The 25,083-nt window shown below is 35.3% G+C and overlaps 1 protein-coding gene across 2 annotated transcripts in view; it reads right to left on the bottom strand.

Moving 5' to 3' along the window:
- Nucleotides 1-4,493: 4,493 nt before the first annotated feature.
- Nucleotides 4,494-25,083, bottom strand: part of LOC144963848 (NXPE family member 3-like) — a 51,966-nt gene continuing 31,376 nt past the window's right edge. Inside the window, exons 9-12 of one of the 2 annotated variants that reach the window (XM_078897796.1) lie at nucleotides 11,905-12,030; nucleotides 9,168-9,291; nucleotides 8,860-8,979; nucleotides 4,494-5,733 (exon numbers count right to left, since the gene is read on the bottom strand). In XM_078897796.1, coding sequence (XP_078753922.1) covers nucleotides 5,614-5,733; nucleotides 8,860-8,979; nucleotides 9,168-9,291; nucleotides 11,905-12,030 — 490 coding nt within the window. In that variant the 3' untranslated portion in view covers nucleotides 4,494-5,613. The remainder of the gene's footprint in view (nucleotides 5,734-8,859; nucleotides 8,980-9,167; nucleotides 9,292-11,904; nucleotides 12,031-25,083) is intronic. The other variant, XM_078897797.1, reaches the window with a different exon arrangement.

Below are 25,083 nucleotides of genomic sequence, written 5' to 3' on the forward strand. Positions count from 1 at the left end.
AGCTGCAGAGTAAAAGAAATTAATTAATCAAACTCTAGATAGATCTAAATCTGCTAGCGAGATTCCTGCGAGCATTTATATACCCCGAACATCGATTGTAATTAATCGTGACGTCATATTTCTATGTGTGCCGCACTGAGAACACGTCACGTGATACACCAGAATGATATAACAAATGCGACCCAACTAGTCAAAATGGCTTTAAAAAACAAAACAAAAATGAGCTTTTATATAGAGCAATATCCACTAAACGTGCTCAAAGCGCTTTACATGGGGTCCCTGGCCAACAGCAACACTTAACATGTAGGACGGGACATGACGCCTATAAGGCGATATTACTAGCCAATGCTTGGCTTCATACTCAATTCTATTTATATAATATTCATTAGTTCATGCCGGCATAGTACCGAATTGACGCTGAGTCACTATAACAGTTTAACATGCAATGTTATAATGATTGATTCTTTCCATCAAAACTACTTACAAAAAAACTTTCAAAAACTTGAGCTTTTATATAGCGCATTACCCACTAAACGGCTATGTGGTCTTGTGGTATCTCACTCGGTTTTGGATCGGAAGGTCCTGGGTTCAAGCCTCGCTCGGTGCATAGTTGAGTCCTTGGAAAAGACTCTTTACTCACATTCTCTCACCGTACTCAGGTGTAAAATGAGGACCTGACCGTTAACAGCGTTGTCTCTGTCCGAAAAAAAAATATGATATCGCCTAACAGGCGTCATGTTTCGTTCTACATGTTACGTGTTGCTGTTGGTCAGGGACCGCTTGTAAAGTGCTTTGAGCACCTTTAGTGGATATAGCGCTATATAAAAGCTCAATATTTTTATTATTTTAAACCTTCTCAAACCATCCGGTTTTCTGTTGATGGAACATGAAGGTGCTTAATGAGAAAAATCAGTTGTTTGCTTTTTTGCCGAGCTAAGAGATAATTAACTCCTTTGTGTATAAGAGATAATTAACTCCTTTGTGTATATGTCTATAATATGGAACGTACAATAGAGAGATTTATGTCAGACTGGTGATACTGTTATTCTTTCCCTCTTTGGTTTCATATAAAGAGCTTTGTTTCATGGTCATGAATTGTTTTCATAGATAATACAATGTTGTTGTTATTAGCGTCAGTGGCATAAATCAATAATAAAGAAGAGGGGTGTCCCAAATATTAGGTAACTCAAGTGATAACTGACATTTTAAACTTTCACATACGTTGTCTCTGTCTCCTTGTTATGGAGGCGTTTTTATTGCGCAACAGGAGCGAAAATATACCCTCTCTAAAAATGTCAAATTCAAGACTTCTCAGTCAATTCTCTAGCTGAAAATCAAATCATTAAACTTTCTCCCTGCTGAGTGTCTCTTATGAGGGAATAAACAGCCCGGTATAGGCAATGAAGACAATTTAGTATAATTTCCAACTTTTACGTTTGGAGCCGGTTTTGTGGAGTTTTGTAGGATGGAAAGGGCCATTGCTAGGTTAAAATACGTCGCCTCTGCTTGCCCTCACATATCAGTTGCTCGTGCTGCACATTGTGATCTCCAGTCAGTTCTTTTGAATCTCATTGGGCTTGAAATATAACTGGTTGATGGTTAATATAACGGCTGATTCGGGAAATCCTATTCTAATGGAAAGTTTCCAAACTTGGAGTCACTTGATCCAGATGGATGTGCCTGATCTCTCGAATCAAAGTCTGGACAGGGTAGACACTTTTTTAAAATGAATGTGAAGAAGGTCTAGCTCGTTGCTTGCTTTCCGCATATTATAGTGGTCGCCATTGGTGAAATCCGTTGCACTATTAGATTACATGTTTCAGTTTAAAATAAAATAATAATAATAATAATCTTTATTGTCCAAATAGGCAATTATTGTTAGGTTACAGCTCTTGTAATAGGGGAAAAAGTAATTAAAATAGTAGTAATAATGATGATAATAATACTGATAGTAATAATAATAATAATAATAATATAATAATATATAATAATAATATAATAATAATAATAATAATAATAATAATAATAATAATAATAATATAATAATAATAATAATATAATAATAATAATAATAATAATTTCTATGAACGTTTATTTTTTCTGAACAGATCTCAAATGAACATTTTGCTTTTGGGTCAGAAATCGTGTAAGAGCATGAATTTCTTCTTTAAACTTTTCAGAAATGAGAGAATCCATCTTCGTTTCCAAGCTGAATAAATTAATGAGCATTCATTAAAACGACTGGCATCGGTGTTTAAACAATATCTAGTCCTCCGATTCCCAATTGCAGATTTGTTTTAGATATCATGAGTTGTTCCAGAGTTTCCTTTGAAATGACAAAGACATCATGTACGGTGAACTAGCTTCTGGACGGCGACCAACTGGCTGTCCAGCTCTGCGCTTCTATGTTGTCTGAAAACGAGACATGAAATTGACAGGCATCGACTCAAACATCTGGGAGTCGCTTGCTGACGACCGCAGCGGCTGGAGATATGCGGTGATGGAGGGAGTGAAGAGAGGTGAGGAGAGGAGAAAGATGAAGTTTGAGGAGAGGAGAGCAAGGAGGAAAGAGAGGCAGCAGATCCAAATACCAAACACACAGTCAAACTATGTGTGCAACAACTGCGGTAGAGACTGCCATGCAAGGATTGGTCTGCTGAGTCACACCCGTCGTTGCTCTCAACAAGACTGATGAGACTAAAGCCATACAGGGCGCAAACCATCGTCTCTTGAGACGGAAGGATGCCTACCTTCCTTTGAAATCCCAGATTTGGTTATTTTTGACAAGATGAAGGTAATTTTATTCGATAGCCATATGATGGTGGATTTATTAAAGAAAGCTGACTGCACTTGTATTGAAAGCCAAATAAAAAGAAGAAGATGGCGTTGGCTGGGTCATGTGGCCAGAATGGAAAAAGGGTCACTTCCCAAGAGAGCCCTGTACTGGACAGCAGATGGGAAGAGAAAGCGGGGAAGACCCCAAGAAACATGGCGAAGGACCATGGAGAAAGAATTAAAAGGATGCAGGCCTGTCCTGGAATACAGCCACCGCAAAAGCAGCCGATCGCAAAAAATGGAGATGTCTGGTGGATGACCTATGTGCCTCAAGGCCCGAAGAGGATTAAGTAAGTAAGTATATGATGGTCATATTCTAGCTAGTAGCTAGTTTGTTAAAATTTTGTCTGTTCAGAATACCACAGGATTTATATTATGCTTGAACTAACTTTATTGGAATAGAAAGTTTGAGGTTCTCTATATATAGCGGAATATCCACTAAATGAGCTCATAACTGTTTACAACAAAAACACTTAATATGTTAGAAAAGATAACACACGGCGGTACACTTCTTCCTAAACGAGAAAACACCGTTACGGCTCAGTTTACACCTGAGTGCGGTGAGATAATGTGAGCAAAACGTTTTTTTTTCTTCTCAAGGACTCAACTTTCAACCGGTCAAAGCGGAGCTCGAACTAGGGACCTACCTGTCCGAAGACGAGTATCTTGTCACGAGACCACAAAGCCTCAAAATTATTAACATTTTAATAATAATAATAATAATAATAATAATAAATATAATAATAATAATAATAATAATAATAATAATAATAAATAATAATAATAATATAATATAATAAAAATAATAATAATAATAATATAATAATAATAATAATAATAATAAATAATAATAATAATAATAATAATAATAATAATAATAAAAAACAACAATAATAATAATAATAATAATAATAATAATAATAATAATGATGATGATGAGATGATAATAATAATAATGATAATAACAATAATAATAATAATAATAATAATAATAATAATAATAATAATAATAATAATAATAATAATAATAAAAGACTCTTATAGAGCGCACGGTTTCCTCCATATGAGGCTCTTGGCTCTTTACATCAGCATAAAACAATATAGAAAGTACATGACATAAAAAGATAGAAATGTTTTCAAGGATTTCTTGAACACAGACAATAATTTGGACTTCCGGATGCTCTGCGGAATGGAATTCCATACAGACGGACCAAAATGAGAAAAGAACCTTGTTCCCACTTTTGTACGAATGCGTGGGATAGCCAAACGGGTGGTGTCATTTGAGGAAAACAAAGATCGGGTTTTCAAATATTTCTTGAGGAGTTCCGTGAGGTAGGGAGGGGCAGTGTTTTCCAGACAACGATAAACTAGAATATATGCTTTGAATTTGACCCTTTTCTCTAGACCGAAGAACTAGAGCTCAGGTAGTCGCTGGTTCGGATAAGTAAGTAAGACCCTTTTCTCACCAGGCAGCCAGTGTTATCTTCGAAGGAGAGGTGTGGCAGGGTCAAACCTCCGCCTTCGAAAGACCAATCTGGCAGCATTATTTTGGACCGTCTGCCGCCGCCTGAGTTTATTTTCCGAGACACCAAAACAACAGAGCATTTCATTCAGTCGTCCAGCAAAATGTATTCAATTAAAAGTGAAACAAAGCTGTGTAAAGTTGGTCTATTTGTGTTACTTTTATTGACAAATTAATCATGATTCATTCAACAAAATTAAAAGCATTAAGAAAATCAATATACAGAATGTTAAGAAAGAATTGAAGGCCGGTAACACAATGATAAAATTCTTAAAATCAGAAACAATGTAAATAACAACTTATTGGAAGTAATCTAAAAACACTTTTAAGCAGCAAGAAAAAAAAATATTTTAAGAACGGCAGCAAGGACACAAAACATAAGGCCTAAAAGAAGGTAACAAAAATACTTTAACGGGCACCTTACAACATAAGACCGGCACAAAGGTAACAACAACATACCATCGGCAAAAAAGGACCCAAAACTCAGGGGCGTGGCTATATTGGTTGATTTGGTGCCTGGCACCAATTCCATCTTTTAAAAAATGGATCACAGCATTTGAAAAATATTAAAACTGAGAAATGCATGAACCGCCTCTTACTTATTTGAGTAAGTCTTTTCTGTATATGTTTTTCTTTCTTTTGTATTTACAAATATAACATGTTTTAGTCATTTTCTTCTGTTTCTGGCACCACCTTATACTGCAAGCATGCCACGCCACTGCCAAAACTATAATTTATGACCGACATCACAGTTACAAACGAAATAAGGCCGGCGACAGGGTAACGAAGAACACGAGGCTGGAAACGTGGTAACAAACAACTTAAGACAGACACAGTAAGTCAGTAACCCACAACAATGTGAGAGGTAACTATCCAATAACATAAAGCGGCACCAGGGGAACATACAACTTACGACTGACAACTAGACAGGAACTTAGACCGAAAAAATATGCTAGAGTAGGTTGTCCCTAAAGACAGTGACAGGAGACACAAAAAGTAGTGCTTAGATCTAGATATTCTTCATTTATTTCTTGTTTAACGGTTCGATGGAAAAAATCATGCTTAGATATTCTTCATTTATTTTCTTGTTTAACGGTTCGATGAAATTATTATATATTTTATGAGTCTTTTCACCCCCAACTAATCGGGAAGTGTGTAAAATAATATTTCAATGCCAAAGTCGTTCTTCGGTCAAGACCCTGTGCCGAAAAATAGACATCTTAGGTGACACATGATCATACATATTTTAATTTTATTCATTTGTCAATGATGTAGCCAAAGAACAGGTCGATCATTTGAAGGGTGATAAACACCGTGGGATGGAATTCCTTGTTCTCGCCAGCTATACTCATGTCCCAGAAATTCAACAAGTATACCTGGAAGAGAGAATGCAAAATGATTGCAATTATTGACGTATAATATTCTTATCAGAGCTGGCTGAAAATTTGTGTGTATATTGTTAAATGTATGTTCTAAGCTCATACCAAATTTTATTACTCTCGTTAAATTTTCAATGCCCGTATCCAAGGAGTTTCCTTTGCCCATTGATTCGACTGCGTGAAACGGTGCCTCAACTTCAAAGTCGATTTCCTCAAAACTTGATTTTACATTCTCCCTACTTCAATCGGTCATATCTCGACTATGAATGATCAGAATTTTATAAATTTGGTATCACAATTTTGGGCATAAAATAAGATTTGATTGGGTACAAAAACCCAAAATTGAAAATCCTGACTTAATACCGTTTCGAGGCGGAGGATCACAAATATCGAACTTTGACTATGATACAAATATAACAAAATTAGAAGTGAAAATAATTGGTTAAGAATAATATGGCTTAGATATTATTTCATGTATGTTTATTTCTCATGCGGACAAATCACAACTTCTGTGATATATTATGACGATAACACATACTACGTTGGAATGCCTGTACAATATTTTGGTAAAGCATCACTATTTTACACAAAGAAGGTCAGGATCTCCGAACTGTATGTCTGTCTCTGAGAAGACGGAGCTTGTATTATATTGGTAACAACAAGAGATGAAGTGAGTAGAAAAGTGCCAGAAGACAATAGAGAATAAATTTTTTTCGCGGCGGTGGTGGGGTTTGAATCTGCGACCTTATTGGTACGACAACTCCGCCTGGCCGGTGAGAGCGTGACTCTACCGTATGAGCTTGTATTATATTATGTGTTATACCGTTTGGGTGCTTAGAACTGAAAGACCATGTAAAACCAAAATATATGAGACTTAACTCATCTCCAATATTTTTCTCTTCTGTCTCGGCATTCTCATTTTCCTCCACCCCCCCCCCTCCTCTTCATCATCATCACTATTCTATCATCTCATCATAACCGTCCTTCTCCCCTTCCTCCTTCCCGCTCCTACTTCTTCTTCTCCTTATTCTATTCTTCTTCTTCTTCTTCTTCTTCTTCTTCTTCTTCTTCTTCTTCTACTACTACTACTACTACTACTACTACTACTACTACTACTACTACTACTACTACTACTACTACTACTACTACTACTACTACTACTATGACTACTACTACTACTACCACTACTACTACTACTACTACTACTACACTACTACTACTACTACTACTACTACTACTACTACTACTAGCTACTAATATATAACTATATACTAATAATAATACTACTAATAATAATAATGATAATAATAATAATAATAATAATAATATAATAATAATAATAATAATAATAATAATAATAATAAATAATAATATATATAATAATAATAATAATAATAATAATAATAATAATAATAATAATAATAATAATAATAATAATAATAATAATAATAATAATAATAATAATAATAATAATAATAATAATAATAATAATAATATAATAATAAATAATAATAATAATAGTGAATCTTCTAAGTTTCTTTAAAAAAAAAAGACATTCTTGTGACTGAAGTAGAATCAAATGATAATATAGATATGGATAGCCCATGCGGCGTATTGATGCTATACGTTTAGCTAAAATACCCACAACATCCGCCAGCCAGACTAAACATACCGATACACAAAACGGTGTGTAAACTTTAACTTATATATTCTGATAGATATAATTTAGTGAGAAGTCATTAATAGGCGGTCTTAAAATAATAACAAAATGCTGAGTGACATCAACTTCGTTCCTTCGATAGGTCTTTGAGGTGCACTGGTATTTGAGACACTGGTATATCTCAATAATAAGCTTAATCAACTTGTAATTAGGTTAAATGCCATTTATTATTATTTTTCTTCTTCTTCTTCTTCTTCTTCTTCTTCTTCTTCTTCTTCTTCTTCTTCTTCTTCTTCTTCTTCTTCTTCTTCTTATTATTATTATTATTATTATTATTATTATTATTATTATTACTATTATGATTATGTATTATTATTATTATTATTATTATTATATTATTATTATTATTATTATTATTATTATTATTATTATTATTATTATCATTATTATTATTATTATTATTATTATTATTATTATTATTATTATTATTATTATATTATTATATTATTATTATTCTTTTATATATTATTATTATTATTATTATTATTATTATTAATTATTATTATATATATATGATATTATTATATTATTATTATTATTATTATATTATTATATTATTATTATATTATGATATGATATATATGATATGTATGATGATGATGATGATTATTATTATTATTATTATTATTATTATTATTATTATTATTATTATTATTATTATTAATTGAGTCAAACTAATGTGGCACATCGCCTTCAAAAGGTATTATGTTGGAGCGCTTTGAATGTTTAAAAGTGCGAAAGTCCAAAAATGTCATATCTCGGATCATTGTAATTTGAATTCATTTTTCAGACTAAAATATCGATCAGGCGGTGAGTCATACATATAAATATGAAATCTTAATTATTATCCAATACCAACCCCTACAACCCATTCTAAGGATATTTTTCGGAAATGTCATAGGTACTTATCTGACACAAAACTTGATCTTTTACACTTAAACTCAAAAGCACTAAGTAAATAATATGCAGTAAAGCAAGCTTTACAAAACAGCATTAACATCCTCTCATTACCTGCCATTTTCAGGATTTTCCCAGAACTTCACACCCAACTAACACAAAAGTAGATTTGTTATCACTCAAACACAATAGCAGTAAGTTCTTGCGACAAATAATTTCTTTAGCAAAACGGGCTCTACAACACTCAGTTCATTTTCTTTAAATTTTATGATGTACAAGAGAAATTTGAATAAGAAAAATGTTGCTTGTATCGTAACGAATATGACGATTTTCCTGTAGTTGGTAAGGAGAAGGTTAAGTTCTTATAAATATAACAAAGATGTTTCTTAAATTTTGTGATTTACAAAAGAAATCTGAATATGAAACTTGATCATCGTATCGTAAATAATGTGACGATTTTCCTATAGTTCGTATGGAGAGGATTACATCAGAGATAGAATACAAACCTTATCGTATAAATTGTAAAATTCTTCTCTCAAAATCTGCAAAAATCGCGGTCCTTGTGCGTCCCCACCCATGTAAGCGGGCCACTCCTTGTAAGCCACATGGGGACCTCTGATGAATATCTGCCAAATTTCGAGGAAAGTAACAATTGATGAAGAAATTGGGCAAGTTGCCTTGGTTAAGACTTCAGTGAATAGGAACACAAAAATAAATTTTGAAAAAGTTTTTGGTAAAGTTATTTTAATTATACATTTCCTGACCGTTTAGGTAGATATGACTTCATTTAACGATAGTATGCAACCTTGGTCACCTTTGCTGATGGGTTTTGACTCAGGAGACGTTGAATAGCATCTCTAGTTGCTCTCACTCGATCCAGAAACACGCTGATGTGTTGAGTGGAGAAGTGCATGAACAGATGAATCAAGATTACTGTTCTGGAAGGAATAAAGACATTGAAATGAGAATAGTTACTGTAGGAAATATTTTAATTTCAAATTTTCATTCCATTCTGGCATCAAACATAATTGTCCTTGTAAAGCGTGGTAAAATTGACTGGAAGATAACGCAATATTCACTAAACGTGCTAAAAGCAATTTACAGAGCGTCCCTAACCAACAGCAACAGGACGACATATATATCTCCTATTAGGAGATATTAACATTCTTCAGACAAAGACAACGCTGTTTATGGCCAGGTACTCATTTTTATCAAGAATCCAAACCCAGTTGATTTACAATAAAGCATGGGCCTTTCACGGTTTATAAAACTTGTAAAGGTTTCTTGATATTGTGTGATACCAATGGCAAATGGAAGTGAAAACATAATATTTTTGTATCCCGAATTACATTTCACCAGTCAAATATTAGACCAGATATCCAATTGCAATTTCTGTTAAGAAGACAGACGAGTCAAATATTCCGACCCACCCTATTCACCCAGCCGTGATTGACTACCTGGATGTGTGTAATGTGGCAGAAAGTCCTAGCTAAATTTAGCCAGACAACTCGTCCTTCAAATACCGATTGTTTAAATGATCCTCATCTTGGAAAACACTTTAAAACCTGCGACTTCACGAGAAGAAATAAAAATAGATGCTGCACCAGGCTATGGGATAGATGATGTACCAGGCTGTGGGATAGAAGATGTATCAGGCTGTGGGGATAGAAGATGTATCAGGCTGGGGGATAGATGATGCACCAGGCTGTGGGATAGATGATGTACCAGGCTGTGGGATAGATGATGTATCAGGCTGTGAGATAGATGATGTACCAGGCTGTGGGATAGATGATGTACCAGGCTGTGGGATAGATGATGTATCAGGCTGGGGAAGAGAAGATGTATCAGGCTGGGGGATAGATGGTGTCAGGCTGTGGGATAAGATGCAAGCTGTGGATGAATACCAGGCTGGGATAGATGTATCAGGATGTGGGACAGATGTGTATCAGGCTGGGGGATAGATGATGCACCAGGCTGTGGGATAGATGATGCATCAGGCTGTGGGATAGATGATGTACCAGGCTGTGGGGATAGATGTATCAGATGTGCGTGTGACAGATAGATGTGCATCAGGCTGTGGGGATAGATGATGCACCAGGCTGTGGGATAGATGATGTATCAGGCTGGAGGATAGATGTTGTATCAGGCTGTGGGGATAGATGTATCAGGCTGTGGGGATAGATGGTGTATCAGGCTGTGGGGATGGATGTATCAGGCTGTTGGGATAGATGGTGTATCAGGCAGGGGGGATAAATGTTGTATCAGGCTGGGGGATAGATAATGTATCAGGCTAAGGAATGATGTACCAGGCTGTGGGATAGATGATGTATCTGACGGGGGTGGGGGGGGGGGATTGATGGTGTATCAGGCCGGGGGATAGATGATGTATCAGCTGGGGGATTTTTGATGTATCAGGAAACCCATCAAACAGTGTTAATAGTGGAAATGCTCTTTAAATACGGCAAATCTCTTTTTTTTATTCATTATTATTTATTTATTTATTTATTCATTTGGTCTTCCTTCTTTTGCCCCCCCCCCAATATTGTTAGGAGTAAACTTTTTCCCCAGTAGTAATCCATCAGAGTCATAAAATCCAGAAACGGGCAGTAGCAGTAGCCTGCTATCCTTAAGATAAGACGATGGTACTTTCTCCCGGGTCTAACAGACCAGCAATCCAATTCTGCTGGTTGGACAAATGAGTCAGGAAAACAATTAAATGCTCTCTCTTGAAATTTGAGAGATGAAATTGTCAATGTCAAAATTAAGGAAAAGGGCTCGGAGCCAGTTGCTCTTGAAGAGTACCATTGCAGCTCTGTGTCCCAACATGAGCCTAGAGAAGAATAAGTCATGTAAGTCACCATTTGGACCATAGGACCCCCTAACCCAATAGTATCAATCAATGTGATCCGTCGCCTCAGAACGGAATTATGTTGGATTAATTTAGATTCCAAAAATTATGTTTACAGTCCGAAGAATGAAACTTGAGTGAAATTTATGTATATTAATGTGAATAATGACTAAATTATTCAAGTGGAGAAACCAAAATTGTGTATTATCATAAGATTCTTGAACTCCTTTTTTTGATATTTTGAACAAGTTCTCAATGATGCTGCATGTATGACCTGCATGTATTGGGAACGAGTTCGAAATTTCAAAATCAGGAGTTCAAGAATCGTATTTCTATGACCCCTTCAATTACCTCACCTTTATTATTTCTTGTCAAAATATATTTTTTTAATAAATTGATTGGTTGTCAAATTTTACGATTTGACATTAAGAATTAGCATTGTGGTCTGGATATCATTACGCGTCAAAATCTATTTTTAGTAAAAATTGATACGTGCCGGAGAAAATTGATTTTTCGAACTGCTACATTTTTAAATAAAGGATCATAGGGACGCCCCGTTGTGTTTTTGCTATTACGCTATGGTAAAATCGGATTTTCCCCAAAACCAAAGAGATACAATATTAAAGATTATAGATTCGTTTCCTTACTCGTACTCAAACCAACATAATACCGAGTTGAGGCGGTATGTTTCCAATGTACTTACTTGTCTTTCGTAATTAACCTGTCTATAGTAGTGGCCACGCTCTGCAAATTGTGGCGGCTTGTCCAGTGATCAGCGTTGCTATGGAAGGGTAGGCCGTGTGTCCGCCATCGAATGGTCAAGTTGTATCTGGGAGGCGGCAATGAAAACAAGATAATAAATGAAAGTTTAGATAAGTGAGTAAAGACGTTGATTTGATCCCTCATGATATTTGTATTTTAATCCTTCCAAACATGGGATGCAACATACTCTACTTTTTAAAAATCAGAACATCATCCAGATAGATGAGATCATCGGTGAGATTAAAGACAAAAGGTTCTGGGAGATTGCCTTGGAACCTGAAATTTCAAAGAAAAATGTGTCATTACTGCCCCATCTTTTGAAAATGTTGACCGTCTGAGAAGCTCAATTATAGAATTCAAAAACCTTCAACTTTTAACTTCAAACTTCAATAAAAACATATACTGGATTTAATTTAAATGTTTTAATTTTAATTTTAATTTTTCGTATTTTGACTTATCCCATGACAAAATGATAATTTGAAAAACTCAGCCCGACAAAGAGACTCTCCACACAACTATATTGGCGCCATTCAATTAGAAATTCTCCATCAACTCGTAGCTCATAGTCCAGATCTACATCTTTTGGAAATTGAGCTATCATTGCGCTATTATATAGCGCAATATCCACCAGATTAAAATAGAGAATACAAATATTGCAGTGTTAGGTAGCCAACAGCAACATTTAACATGTAGAACGGGACAACGCCATTACATTTTTTTTTTCGGACAGAGACAACGCTGTTAACATCCAGGTACTCATTTCACACACGAGTACTGTGAGAGAATGTGAGTAAAGAGTCTTCTCCAAGGACTCACCTATGCGCCGAGCGAGGCTCGAACCCAGGACCTTCCGATCAGAAAGCGAGTGTCATACCACTAGACCACATAGCCGCACAGTGTTGAATCCACCTGTTCGTGGTTTTTAAAGCGGTACATAGGGAGCATGAGAAATTAAGCGTACGGAGAAGTACCAGATGAAAATAGAGAATACAAATATTGCAGTGTTAGGTAGCCAAACCCGGGATCCAAATAAACGATTACTGAACGAACCGCTCCATAACGCCAGGAAATATTGGGGTTCCTCATATTATATATCGCCTCTTAACAGAACATGGCAGAACTGCATCAAATCTGTACAGATGGAAACTTGGGAACAGTGATGCCTGTCGGATGTGTCAGGCAGCTCCAGAGACCAGCGATCACATCGTCCTCCACTGTCCAGTAACTAAAATTGAAGGTGGCTATGAAACAGTCCTTAGGGCGGAAGAAGACTTTCGAAGCTGGGTTGACGAAATGAATTTGGAGATGCAGCCATACGCTACTACTACTACTACTACTACTACTACTACTACTACTACTACTACTACTACTACTACTACTACTACTACTTCTACTACTACTACTACTACTACTACTACTACTACTACTACACTACTACTACTACTACTACTACTACTTCTACTACTACTACTACTACTACTACTACTACTACTACTACTACTACTACTACTACTACTACTACCGCTCGCCGAGCTTTCTCTCCTAGCTAAGCGATCGGTGTCGTATTGGATCCCGAATTTGGCGACCTGAAACTGCGATATTTTTATTCTGTTTTCATCTGGCGCTTCTCCGTATCGTTTATTTCTCATCAGATTTGACATAAGTCCCCGCTCCATTCTTTTTCTCAATATATAAGAAGAATGAAGTTTAAGGCATGACGGTAATTGATCTGGCGAAGTCCCAGGTTTGATAGTGTTTGCCAAGATGAGGGTCATTTAAATCGATCGATGTATGAAGGACGAGATTTTGGCCACGTTTTTAAATACGTGTCTTTCCAGAGGACGATATTTAACTGGTTAATTTTGAGATTCGGCATGTAGAGATCAAAAATTAGAAATCCTTCAAAGCAATAAAACGTATTGAGCTGGAATTTGAGTGTATTCCTCTTAGTTGGGGTCTGTGCTTGTGTCTGGATGAGACTTTTAGGTGATCTCAAACTAAGTACTTTGACGGTGTGCTCTTGGAATCTACATCTGATCCCTATTTGAACCAATTCCCCTTTGTCATACCTTTTCTTTTGTGCTTTAATTGTAATTCTAGAAATTTTTACTATCCCATTTTCTTCCTTTTTACTGGCGCTGATATGACCTTAATGTGTTGCAAGCGCCGTTAAATCCTTAAAAACAAACAAAAAAACGATCTGGAATTTACTTAAGATTAAATTGCGTCAAACTTATAATGCCAACTATATGGTACTCTTTGGATTGGACGCCAGTTTATCACAAGGTGCTTTACGCCAGCTCTAAAAGGTCCAGCTACCCAATCTTTACTAGGCGGATAGAGGGGAGTCGATACAGGTCCCTTAGCTTATGAAGCGATTGTTGTACCAAGTGAGCTATCTTCTTCTTCTTCTAGGTTCCATGCCTGGTCCAGGCTTCGGATACTGCATGAATTATCTCTCTCCATTCCTCCCTGTCTCTTGCTTTTTCAAACAGCTCTTGGATTGTTAGGTTGGTGAAGCCCTTCAGTTGGTCTATGAGTGTTTTTCTTTGTCTCCCCCGGGCGCGTTTACCAGGTATTTTTCCACAACTTGCCAGGTATTCATTCTTATCTTTCCTTACTATGTGTCCGAAAAAGGATAGTTGTCGATCCACTATTAAGAGCATTAGTTTCCTTTGTTGGTATGTTTGTTTTAGCACTTCTTCGTTCGTTTTGTGTGCAGTATACGATATTCTCTGCATCCTTCTCAAACACCACATTTCAAAAGCTTCAATGTTCTTTTGTGTTTCTGCATTTGTAGTCCAGCTTTCGCATCCGTATAACAAGATTGGCCACACGTAGCACTTCAAGACTCGGAATCTAATCCCGAACGACATCTGTTTGTTTTTCAAAATGTTTCCCAGGTCCATGAAGGCCTGTTTGGCTTGAGTTATTCTTGCTCGTATGTCTCGGTTACATCTTCCATCTGTTGTCACTATTGAACCTAGGTATTTAAAACTTTCTACGTTGGTAAGTTGCTCGCCGTGAATCGTTATATTGCAGGTGTTGTTGTTTTCGGGATTTTTCTGTATTACCATGCATTCCGTTTTGGTGATATTAGTAGTATATAGTGAGCTGAATGACTAGAACCAGATTTAAAAGATGGATGTGGAGGATTGGTGTGATCGTTTTTTTACCTGCTAATCGATATTTTTAGATCTATTATGTATTGATTTTAGTTTGATTATGTATTTATAACGACTCATTGTTATTATTTGTTATTGAATGTTTATTCAATTCCCATTTTGAGTTCGATTATATATCGAATGGTCAAATGCTTTATAATACGTCCGTTTCATGCACCTGAGTCTAATGACTCATAGTTATTAATTAAATATACAATTATCTTATTGGATATTAGATTGTATTTGACCTAGTTTTCTGATACTAATGCTTATTGAAATCATTTGATTGGTTCTTTCAAACCTACAAGTTCAAATATCTAGTATCCGATTGGTTGTCATCATCTCTTATACCAATGTTTAGTTCTCATTCCGTTTGATTGATACTTTGGACGGGTTTTTTTTTCTTCTTCTTATTTGTTAACTGTTAATACGCATTGTTTGTTTTGATCAGTAAGATGAGCGCGTGTGTTTATTGAGTGTTCGATTTGCCGTCGATTATGTATCGAATGGTTAATTGCGTAATAATAGGGCTATACAGCTGATTGAACGGCTAAAAGGATCCTATCCCGGTGTTATTAGGTTCCGACTGGTTCAGCCGCGCCGCAGCACCGCAGCGCAAATTGAGGTCACGCAGTACAGTCCAAGGACTATAACGCTGAGCCGCGTTGTTCTTTTAAATTGGTTTCTTGCTCCTGAGTCTAATGACTTATTAATTTAATCAATTAAAAGTCCATTGATTCCCTCAAAGGTCAAAGGGCAGATAGCTCAGGCGTCAGCCGCACAGCAGCGCGGCAAAAAAATAGGTCAAGGTCATTCAGAGCAGCTGAGTCTAATGACTTATAGTTATTGATTAAATATAGAATATCCCTTTCTTAATTCCCAATGGGAAATGTGTCTTTAGTGTCTAGTCCAAATGAAGACTGACATAACCAAGGCATCAGCCGCAGCTCAGCGCCGTAAAAATGAGGTAAAACAAGGTAACTTGTTAAATACCACGCAGCGTAACGGGTAATCGAACTTGAAACCTTTAAGATACGAAGCAAAGACCACGCCGCTGGACCACGCTATCGTATAAGGAGTGTTTATTCAATTCCCAGGTCTGACTCCTGGACTTAGAACTATTTTTTTTTAAAGAGAATTATTATAAACTTTCCCATGACAAATATCTACAAATCTCATTAGCTTTTGAGCGTGTTTCCACACCCACATCTGGAACACATTTACCCTCCCTGCTTGAGAGTTCACAGGCTTTATCGCCCTCTCGTGTTTATATTTAGATAAACCCGTTTTCAAACAACCTCGAAGATTAAATATCGTGAGAAACAGTCTTGGTATTCGTTTTCTTTCTTACAACTGCACCTGGTGGTTTATTTTACGTTAAAAGTCAAAACCCTACGTTCTGACTGCTTTTTAAAATTATTATTGTTATTTTTTTTTTTAGATGTTCTCTCGTTTAAATACTGGTTTGTAATACAGTTACATTATTATCACCAGTCTTCTGATCGATAGGATAAAAGTGCGCTACCTAACCTTTAGAAGGGAACATCAATTGGTAGAGCTCTCGCTTTACACACAAAAGGAGTGGGTTCGAGTTTGTTTGTTTTGTTTTGTTGTTTTTATTCCCCTATCCATACAACACAATGATAAGGTAGCTAGGTCTGTTGGATCAAGCTGAAAGTACTTTTCGATAGTACATCTTTATTCCGTTCGTGTTATCACCCAATTGACAACGATGATTAGTTAACAGCGATCATCTCCAAGTGTAACCCCCCCTCCTTCTTCATATTTTACAGTCTAATTCAATAAATGGAATACAGCTTCTCTAAATAATTAGTTCGAGTTATTTAGTGATTCATCACAAGACTTCGCGAAAACGTTATAGAAAAAAAAATACTATACTATCAACTTAAGTAACTGTGACTGTAATTTTGATTATCTCGCCTCATTGGACACTACATTCTAAATATCTCATTTTATTTTGTGTCACCTCGCCATTACCATCGCATCATGAATTTAAAATTTCTAGCATCAAAAAAAAATATATTCCATTATTTAACTAAAAAAGATCTTGATATATACACATCTTCATTAAAAAATAATTATCACGCGTGTCCAATGATGCGACCGTAAAGATAATTTACCCACCAAACGAAGAAGAGATAAATCAAAGATAGTGCAGGGTGTAACAAATACGAGTACATTCGTTTCGTTTCAAGAAGTGAACTCAACACTGAAATTATGATGAACACTTTTATTCGATTCAGATTATTGTTAATAGAAAAACAGATTAAAGTAGATACCATGTCAGTCAAATCCCCTTTCTTCGTATTCCCCTCCTCTCTTTGAAAACGGATTTTAGAATCGATGATACCAAACGACTATTTTTCGAATTAACAAATTATGATCTGGACTTAATAAACCGTAATCACAGACACGTTAGTAGTTGCATTGTCCTGATTTGGTGATGTCTGTGAATCTTAAATACGAAAATGTCCGAAATAACACGATGTCACGCACAATTTTACTCGCGGTAATCAATGTTGATATATTTTTTTAATAATCATAGGTTCAAACTGACTTAAAATAGGTGTAATATCTCTATACAGATTTAATCATGAGAAGTTTTGTTTAATAGTTAAACGCCTTACCACTTATCAACGAAAGGGATCACCATATGAAATCGACACATGGTTAATTGGTAAATTTAGAAACAAAGTGTCTGTTTGCTGTCACCCTTGTCGTCTCAAACAATCAATTTTAAAGAATTATGTAGTTTTTCCAGTGATTTACTGTACTGGGATGGAAGAATTATCATGTATGGTTGTGTTGTTTTTTTTTCTTGAGTCATTTTTCTAAAGCGGGTCTTGTAGTTTGTAATTTCCGTCTTAAATGCCATTTGCTTTATTTTTTAAAATAAGACGACGGAGAATTTTATTTAATGCAATTAAAGTAGGTCTCGTTCTTGTCCATGTCTGGTAAAATAAATGAGATGACGTCATACACTTAATACAATCCCCGTAGACAATGTTGATATTGTAGAAACCTCCGGTATAGAGATTAGAACATGAATTCGAAATCAAGACGTTTTGGTATGGTAGTTAAACAATCTATCCATCGACCAATTAAAGCCTCTTCACTATGTGAATACCACTTGTAGATGGGTGCAATAGGAGGTGAATGTTTTCATTGAAATTTCACGTAGGATCAATTAAATAGAAATACGACCGATAAGCAATGTCCATGTGTCCACACGAGTTAAACCCAATATCATGTTTTACAGTCATATTCTCTTTACCCAATATCATTTTTGGAAACATTTTGATTGGGTTAATGTAAAATTTACATCTGAATCAAAACTAAAAAGAATTGGTGACAAAAGCTTTTGTAAAACTCCAACAACTTTTAACACACGGACTTATTTAACTTGGCTGCTTTTTAATAAAAAATATTCTTGTCTGAGAATTTTTTTTTTTTTTTTTTTTTTTTTTTTTTAAAGGGGAGCATGTTTTCACGGAAGACTGCTGCCTCGCTCGGTTGGGAGCGTGATGTTCGTCAGGTCACACCGAACCGTCAGCCAGTTACTAGGCGAAATAAATTTAACAAATGTGACAAAACCAAAATTGGGACATGGAATGTCAGGACCTGTGCCCAAAAAGGAAAACTAAACAACATTCTAAAAGAAATGAAACGGCTCCAAATAAATATTCTTGGCCTGGCAGAGATGAGATGGAAAGAGCAGGGAACCATGTCAAAACAAGAAAACAACACGACATATAAGATCATATGGAGTGGTGGAACCTCTTTCCAAAAAGGAGTAGGGATGATCTTAGACCAAAAATCAACCAAATTTTACAAAGGGCACGTAGCAATCTCAGACAGAGTTTTGCTGGTTAAGCTAAGAGGACCTGTAGTTGACACCAATATATATCAATTTTTATGCACCAACAGAAGAGGCGACAGATGCAGATATGACAGAGTTTTACCATTCACTAGACAAAGCAAAACGAATGTGTAAATCACAAGAAGTCCTTATGGTAATGGGGGACCTAAATGCAAAGATTGGCAGAGGCAGAGATGGTGACATAATCGGACCACCATGGACTCGGAGACAGAAATGAACGAGGAAACATCTGGGGCAGATTGGTGTAGAACAAATAAATTAATGATTTCAAACACCTGGTTTCAACAACACCCAAGAAGAACCTGGACATGGCAATCACCAGGGACAGAGCAAGGAACCAGATAGACTTATAGCAGTATCATCAAGATCAGAAATGGCATATTAAATTGCAAAACTACCCAGCGCCGATGTAGACAGTGACCATGTCCAGTTGTTTGTACAGTAAGGATAAAGTTTAAAGCTATTCAGAGAACGGCTGGTAGAATAAAGAGGGATTACAGGTTATGCAAAGACAATGGCATACAAACAAAAATGAGAGAAGAATTTGAAAATGCACTCATGATACAAAGCCAAAGTGAACCTGATAACAAAAAATGTGAAAAACAATTTGATATATTCCAAAAGTGTGTCAAAGCAACTGCAGAAAAACATTTACCAATAGCTCAAATAAACAGCAAAAAGGAATGGATGACAAATGAAATTCTAAACCTATTTGAAGAAAGACGAAAATGCAACAGAGGGTCTGCAGAATACCAAACATTGAACAACCACATTAAATCCAAATGCATCGAGGCACACGAGAACTATCTAGACTGGAAATGCTGCGAAATCGAAAGAGAATACAAACCCAACCCCCAACAAGCTCACCAAAGAATAAAAGAACTATCAGGGAAAAGGAAAAGCAAAGCAGCAGGAAGTTGTATCCAAAACAAACAAGGGATCTGCTATTTGAAGAACAACATATAGAAATCCGATGGGTAGAATACATAGGCGAACTGTACAATGATCCAAATAGAAATGAACCACCACTGAAATTCAAAGAACCATTAAGCGGTCCAAACATCACCAAAAGTGAAATTGAACATGCCATGGAACGAATGAGGGATGGTAAAGCAACAGGCCCTGATGAAATATCTGTAGAGGTATTAAAAAGCCTAGGAGATCTAGCAATTGATGAACTTCACATATTATTCAACAATATATACAATACTGGAAAATTCCAGAAGATCTCTGTAACTCTATTTTCATAGCAATACCAAAGAAAGCAGGTGCAGTCAGATGCGAAAATTTTAGAACTATAAGTTTAATAAGCCACATCAACAAAATACTGTTGCGTATAATTATCAACAGGCTAAGGAATAAGATTAACCCCGAAATCGCAGAAGAACAATATGGATTCCAACCTGACAGAGGGACAAGGAACGCAATATACCTCCTCCGTGTTTTAAGTGAAAGAGCTATACAGGTTCAGACCCCACTATACCTCTGTTTTGTCGACTACAAAAAAGCTTTTGATAGAGTACGCCACGAAGAAATACTAAAACAACTGCACTCCATTGGCACTGATGAGAAAGACCTCAGACTCATGCAAACATTATACTACACCCAGCAGGCATCTATCAAAATCGGAAACTCTACAGGAAATTCCATTCCTATTAAGAAAGGAGTCCGTCAAGGGTGTGTTGCCTCACCAGATCTGTTTAATCTATACCAAGAAACAATCATGAGGGGCATAAATAATATGGAGGGAATAAAAGTGGGAGGTCACAACATAAATAATATAAGATACGCAGACGATACGGTACTCATTGCAACATCAGAAATCCAACTTCAAAAGATTGTTGACAAAGTGGTAGTAGATAGTGAAGCCAAGGGAATGGAAGTGAATATCACCAAAACGGAATGCATGGTAATACAGAAAAACCCCGAAAACAACAACACCTGCAATATAACGATTCACGGCGAGCAACTTACCAACGTAGAAAGTTTTAAGTACCTAGGTTCAATAGTGACAACAGATGGAAGATGTAACCGAGACATACGAGCAAGAATAACTCAAGCCAAACAGGCCTTCATGGACCTGGGAAACATTTTGAAAAACAAACAGATGTCGTTCGGGATTAGATTCCGAGTCTTGAAGTGCTACGTGTGGCCAATCTTGTTATACGGATGCGAAAGCTGGACTACAAATGCAGAAACACAAAAGAACATTGAAGCTTTTGAAATGTGGTGCTTGAGAAGGATGCAGAGAATATCGTATACTGCACACAAAACGAACGAAGAAGTGCTAAAACAAACATACCAACAAAGGAAACTAATGCCCTTAATAGTGGATCGACAACTATCCTTTTTCGGACACATAGTAAGGAAAGATAAGAAGGAATACCTGGCAAGTTGTGGAAAAATACCTGGTAAACGCGCCCGGGGAGACAAAGAAAAACACTCATAGACCAACTGAAGGGCTTCACCAACCTAACAATCCAAGAGCTGTTTGAAAAAGCAAGAGACAGGGAGGAATGGAGAGAGATAATTCATGCAGTATCCGAAGCCTGGACCAGGCATGGAACCTAGAAGAAGAAGAGATTCTTGTCTGATATAATACTTGTACCCGTCATTTTCAACATGCGGCGGGTTTCGTGTTTTGTATCATGGACTTGAATTTTTTTTCGCAGCAAGAAATAAATGAATGAAACACAACAATCATTACAATACACAATATTGATTGATCAATTACTTAATACAATTACATGTCCTTGCCAAGTTACTCACTTCGTGAAATAGATTTTGATGAAAAAAATGAAAAGACAATTCCATCACTTCATGTCCTATATTATGGTTATCATACCAAGACATAACCTAATTGAAAATGTAACAAAAATTTTGTGTAGGAATAGTAAATTTTATAAACCAGGTATACATTATCTCTATTTATGACATTAAACCATGAATGTTTTTAACGCACATTTTCAGGGTTTGACACTATATTTACTGTACTTCTCCAGTAACATTGTCGAAGTTTTTAGATATTTGATACCACAACACTTTTAGATAACAGCTGGTGTTTTTTCCTCAAATTTTATCGATCAGAGCAGATAATATATTTTATCCCAGTGAAACGCTGTCCTAACAGCTGCTATATTTTTTTAAGATGATAACCCAAATGATCAGTAACACTCAATGTGTAAGACGTAGACGTGCAGTCTTTTAGTCGGTAGTGTAATATCATACAAAAACATCTGTCAAATGCGTAGTAATACCTAATGGCGATTTACAAGACGGTCAAAATTTATTAAATAAAAGTTTTCAAGACAGAATATATCAATTGAACCTAAGAAATTAATTTTTTTCAAAGCCAAAATGTGTGTGATGTAATTGATTTTTTAAGCTAAAATTTATGAAATATAAACTCGATAGCAAAAATTTATCTAACCAAAACATTTGAAGTAAAACATTGTTGGCTAAAAATGTGAAGTTAAAGTTTTCTTACCAACATTTGGGAAGTAATCATTTTCAGGTCAAAGTTTATGAAATACAAACTGTATGACAAAAATGTATGAAACTAAAGTTTTTTTTTTATCGAAATAGTGTCTGGTGAAAAAAATAAATAAATAAAAATTAAAAGTTTTGTGGTCAAAATGAGTGAAGTAAAGGATTTTTCGACCAAAATTTATAAAATAAAAGTATGCGTGTAAAAATGTATGAAATGAATACTTTCTATCCAAAATCTATGCAATGAAATGTTTTTAGACCAAAATGTTTGTAGTAGTAGTATCTTGATAAAGTTTATGAATAAAGTATTATTTCTAACAAAAATATGTGAAGCAATAATTTTCCGACCAAATTGTCTGAAATGGACGTTTTCCAATCAAAATGTGAAAAGTAATAATGTTCTGACCCAATTATGAAATGAAAATTTTCTGTCAAAAATTGTATGAAATTAAATTTTTCTGGTCGAAATGTGTAAAGTAAAAGTTTTCTGACCAAAATATAATAATATTATGACCAACGGTTCTGAGATCAGAATACATATTCTCTCCAAATTGTCATTCTATCAAAAAATTGTATGAAATTTAATTTTCTAATCAAAATGTGTGAAGTAAAAGTTTTCTGGTTAAAAATTGTATGAACGTTTGCCAGCAAAAATGTATGAATGTTTTCTGGCCAAATATATGAAGTAAACAATTTTTTAGGGGGTCAAAAATTATATATTTAGAATATTCTTTTGACAAAATTGTAGGAACGTCAAAACCACTGAAATAAAAGTTTTCAGGATAAATTGTATTAACGAAATTTTCCAGGCAAAATTTTGCGAAGTAACATTTGTCTGCCCAAAAGATGTAAAGTATACTTTTTCTGACCAAAATGTGAGAAAATAAAATGTTTTTTACTAGAACTTCATAAGGTAAATGAAACTTTTTTTTTTTTGACAAAACGTGTGTAGTAATAGTTTTTCTGTAAATGTATTGTATCATAAATTATTGAAACCGTTACAAAATAAAAGACTTTTCCATGTCTTTCGCTTTTTGAGGCCTTCTCGAGGATTTGACAAAGGCAGAAAGTTTTGAATTTTCAAAGTGCTGACTACTTACCCTGCAGAATTACCATCGACAGAGTAGAGACATAGCAGATATGACTGGTGATCCTATATTATTACAGACAGACGCAGAGATGTCCTACAATTGTTGTAGAGGTGCGATGTCGGATACGACACCCAAAGTTTTGCCATAATTTTCAATTTTATTTTGTTACCATTAAAGTATAACGTTTACAATCGTCCTTCTAAAATTATCAATGACATGATTAATGTCGATCCCACAAAGGTTATGAGTAAACCTTTGTTCTTCTCCCCGGCAGGGGCCAAATAACCTCAACTACAGGCGTGCGGGCTATCTTTGAACAAGACAGTTCAAACCCTAGTTCAACCTATTTAAAAAAAAAATACTCCTTACAAAACCTAAATGGTTTCGGAAGAGTTTATTCAAAACCTGCAGTTGAAGTTCAATCCTCTCTGTTTCACTCTTTTAGCTCCGAAAGTCGATGGAATCACTTCGTAGTTTAGTAAACCAAAACCAAAATCAAAACCAAAACCAAAGTCAATGTCACCCAAAAGATAAGATGAGGGATATGAAATAGAAATCTCACCAAAACGTGTAAGATTCGAACTATTTCCAATGAAAAAACAGTTTACCAAACCTGCATTTGAATTGCAACCCTCTCTTTTACACTGTTATAGCTCCAAAGGTCGCTTGAATTACTTAGTAGTTTAGTAAACCAAAACCAAAACCAACCCAAAAGATAAAATTAGGGTAATAAAGTGCTAGACGTCGACCCAAAATGAGTGGAGTAAAAATTTTCTCGCAAAATACAGGAAACAAAAGTGATCTGCCAAAAATACCAAAATGGAAGTTTTCTAACCAATTACGTGTGAAGTAAAATTTTCGTGACAAGAAAATTGTAAAGTTAGAGTTTAAGTTTTCTGGTCAAAATTTATGAAATAAGACTGTTCTGTTCAAAATATATGAAATTTAGTTTTATAATGTAAAAGAATTAATGAAATGAAGACTGTACACGCTAAAATGTATGAGAAAAAATATTCTGAACAAAATGTTTGAAATGAAAGTTTTCATGATAAATTTTATTGCGTAATATTTTATATCTGAATAATATATATGTACATAACGTTTATAGCAAAATTTTATGAACTAGCTTTTTTTTTATTCTAATGTGTGAAGTAAAAGTTTTGGGCCCCAAAAAAATATTGTAAAGTAAAAGCAAAAGTTTTTCTGGCCAAATTGTGTACAATATAAATTTCCTGGCCAAAATTGATGAAATGAAAATTTTCTGTCCATATAATGTATGAAACGTTATCTTTCTGGTCAAAATGTATGAAGTAACGGTTTTCCGGGTAAAACACATGAATTAAAAGTTTGCTTGCAAAAATGTGTACAATAAAAGTTTTCTGGCTAAAGTATATAAAGTAACATTTTTCTGGCTAAAATGTACGATGTAGCGGTTTTCAGGACAAAATGTGTGAAGTTAAAGTTTCATAGCCCGA

This window comes from Berghia stephanieae, chromosome 2, assembly GCF_034508935.2.
Source record: "Berghia stephanieae isolate SIO BIC M18660-M18661 chromosome 2, UCSD_Bste_1.3, whole genome shotgun sequence".
Classification (NCBI taxonomy): domain Eukaryota; kingdom Metazoa; phylum Mollusca; class Gastropoda; order Nudibranchia; family Aeolidiidae; genus Berghia; species Berghia stephanieae.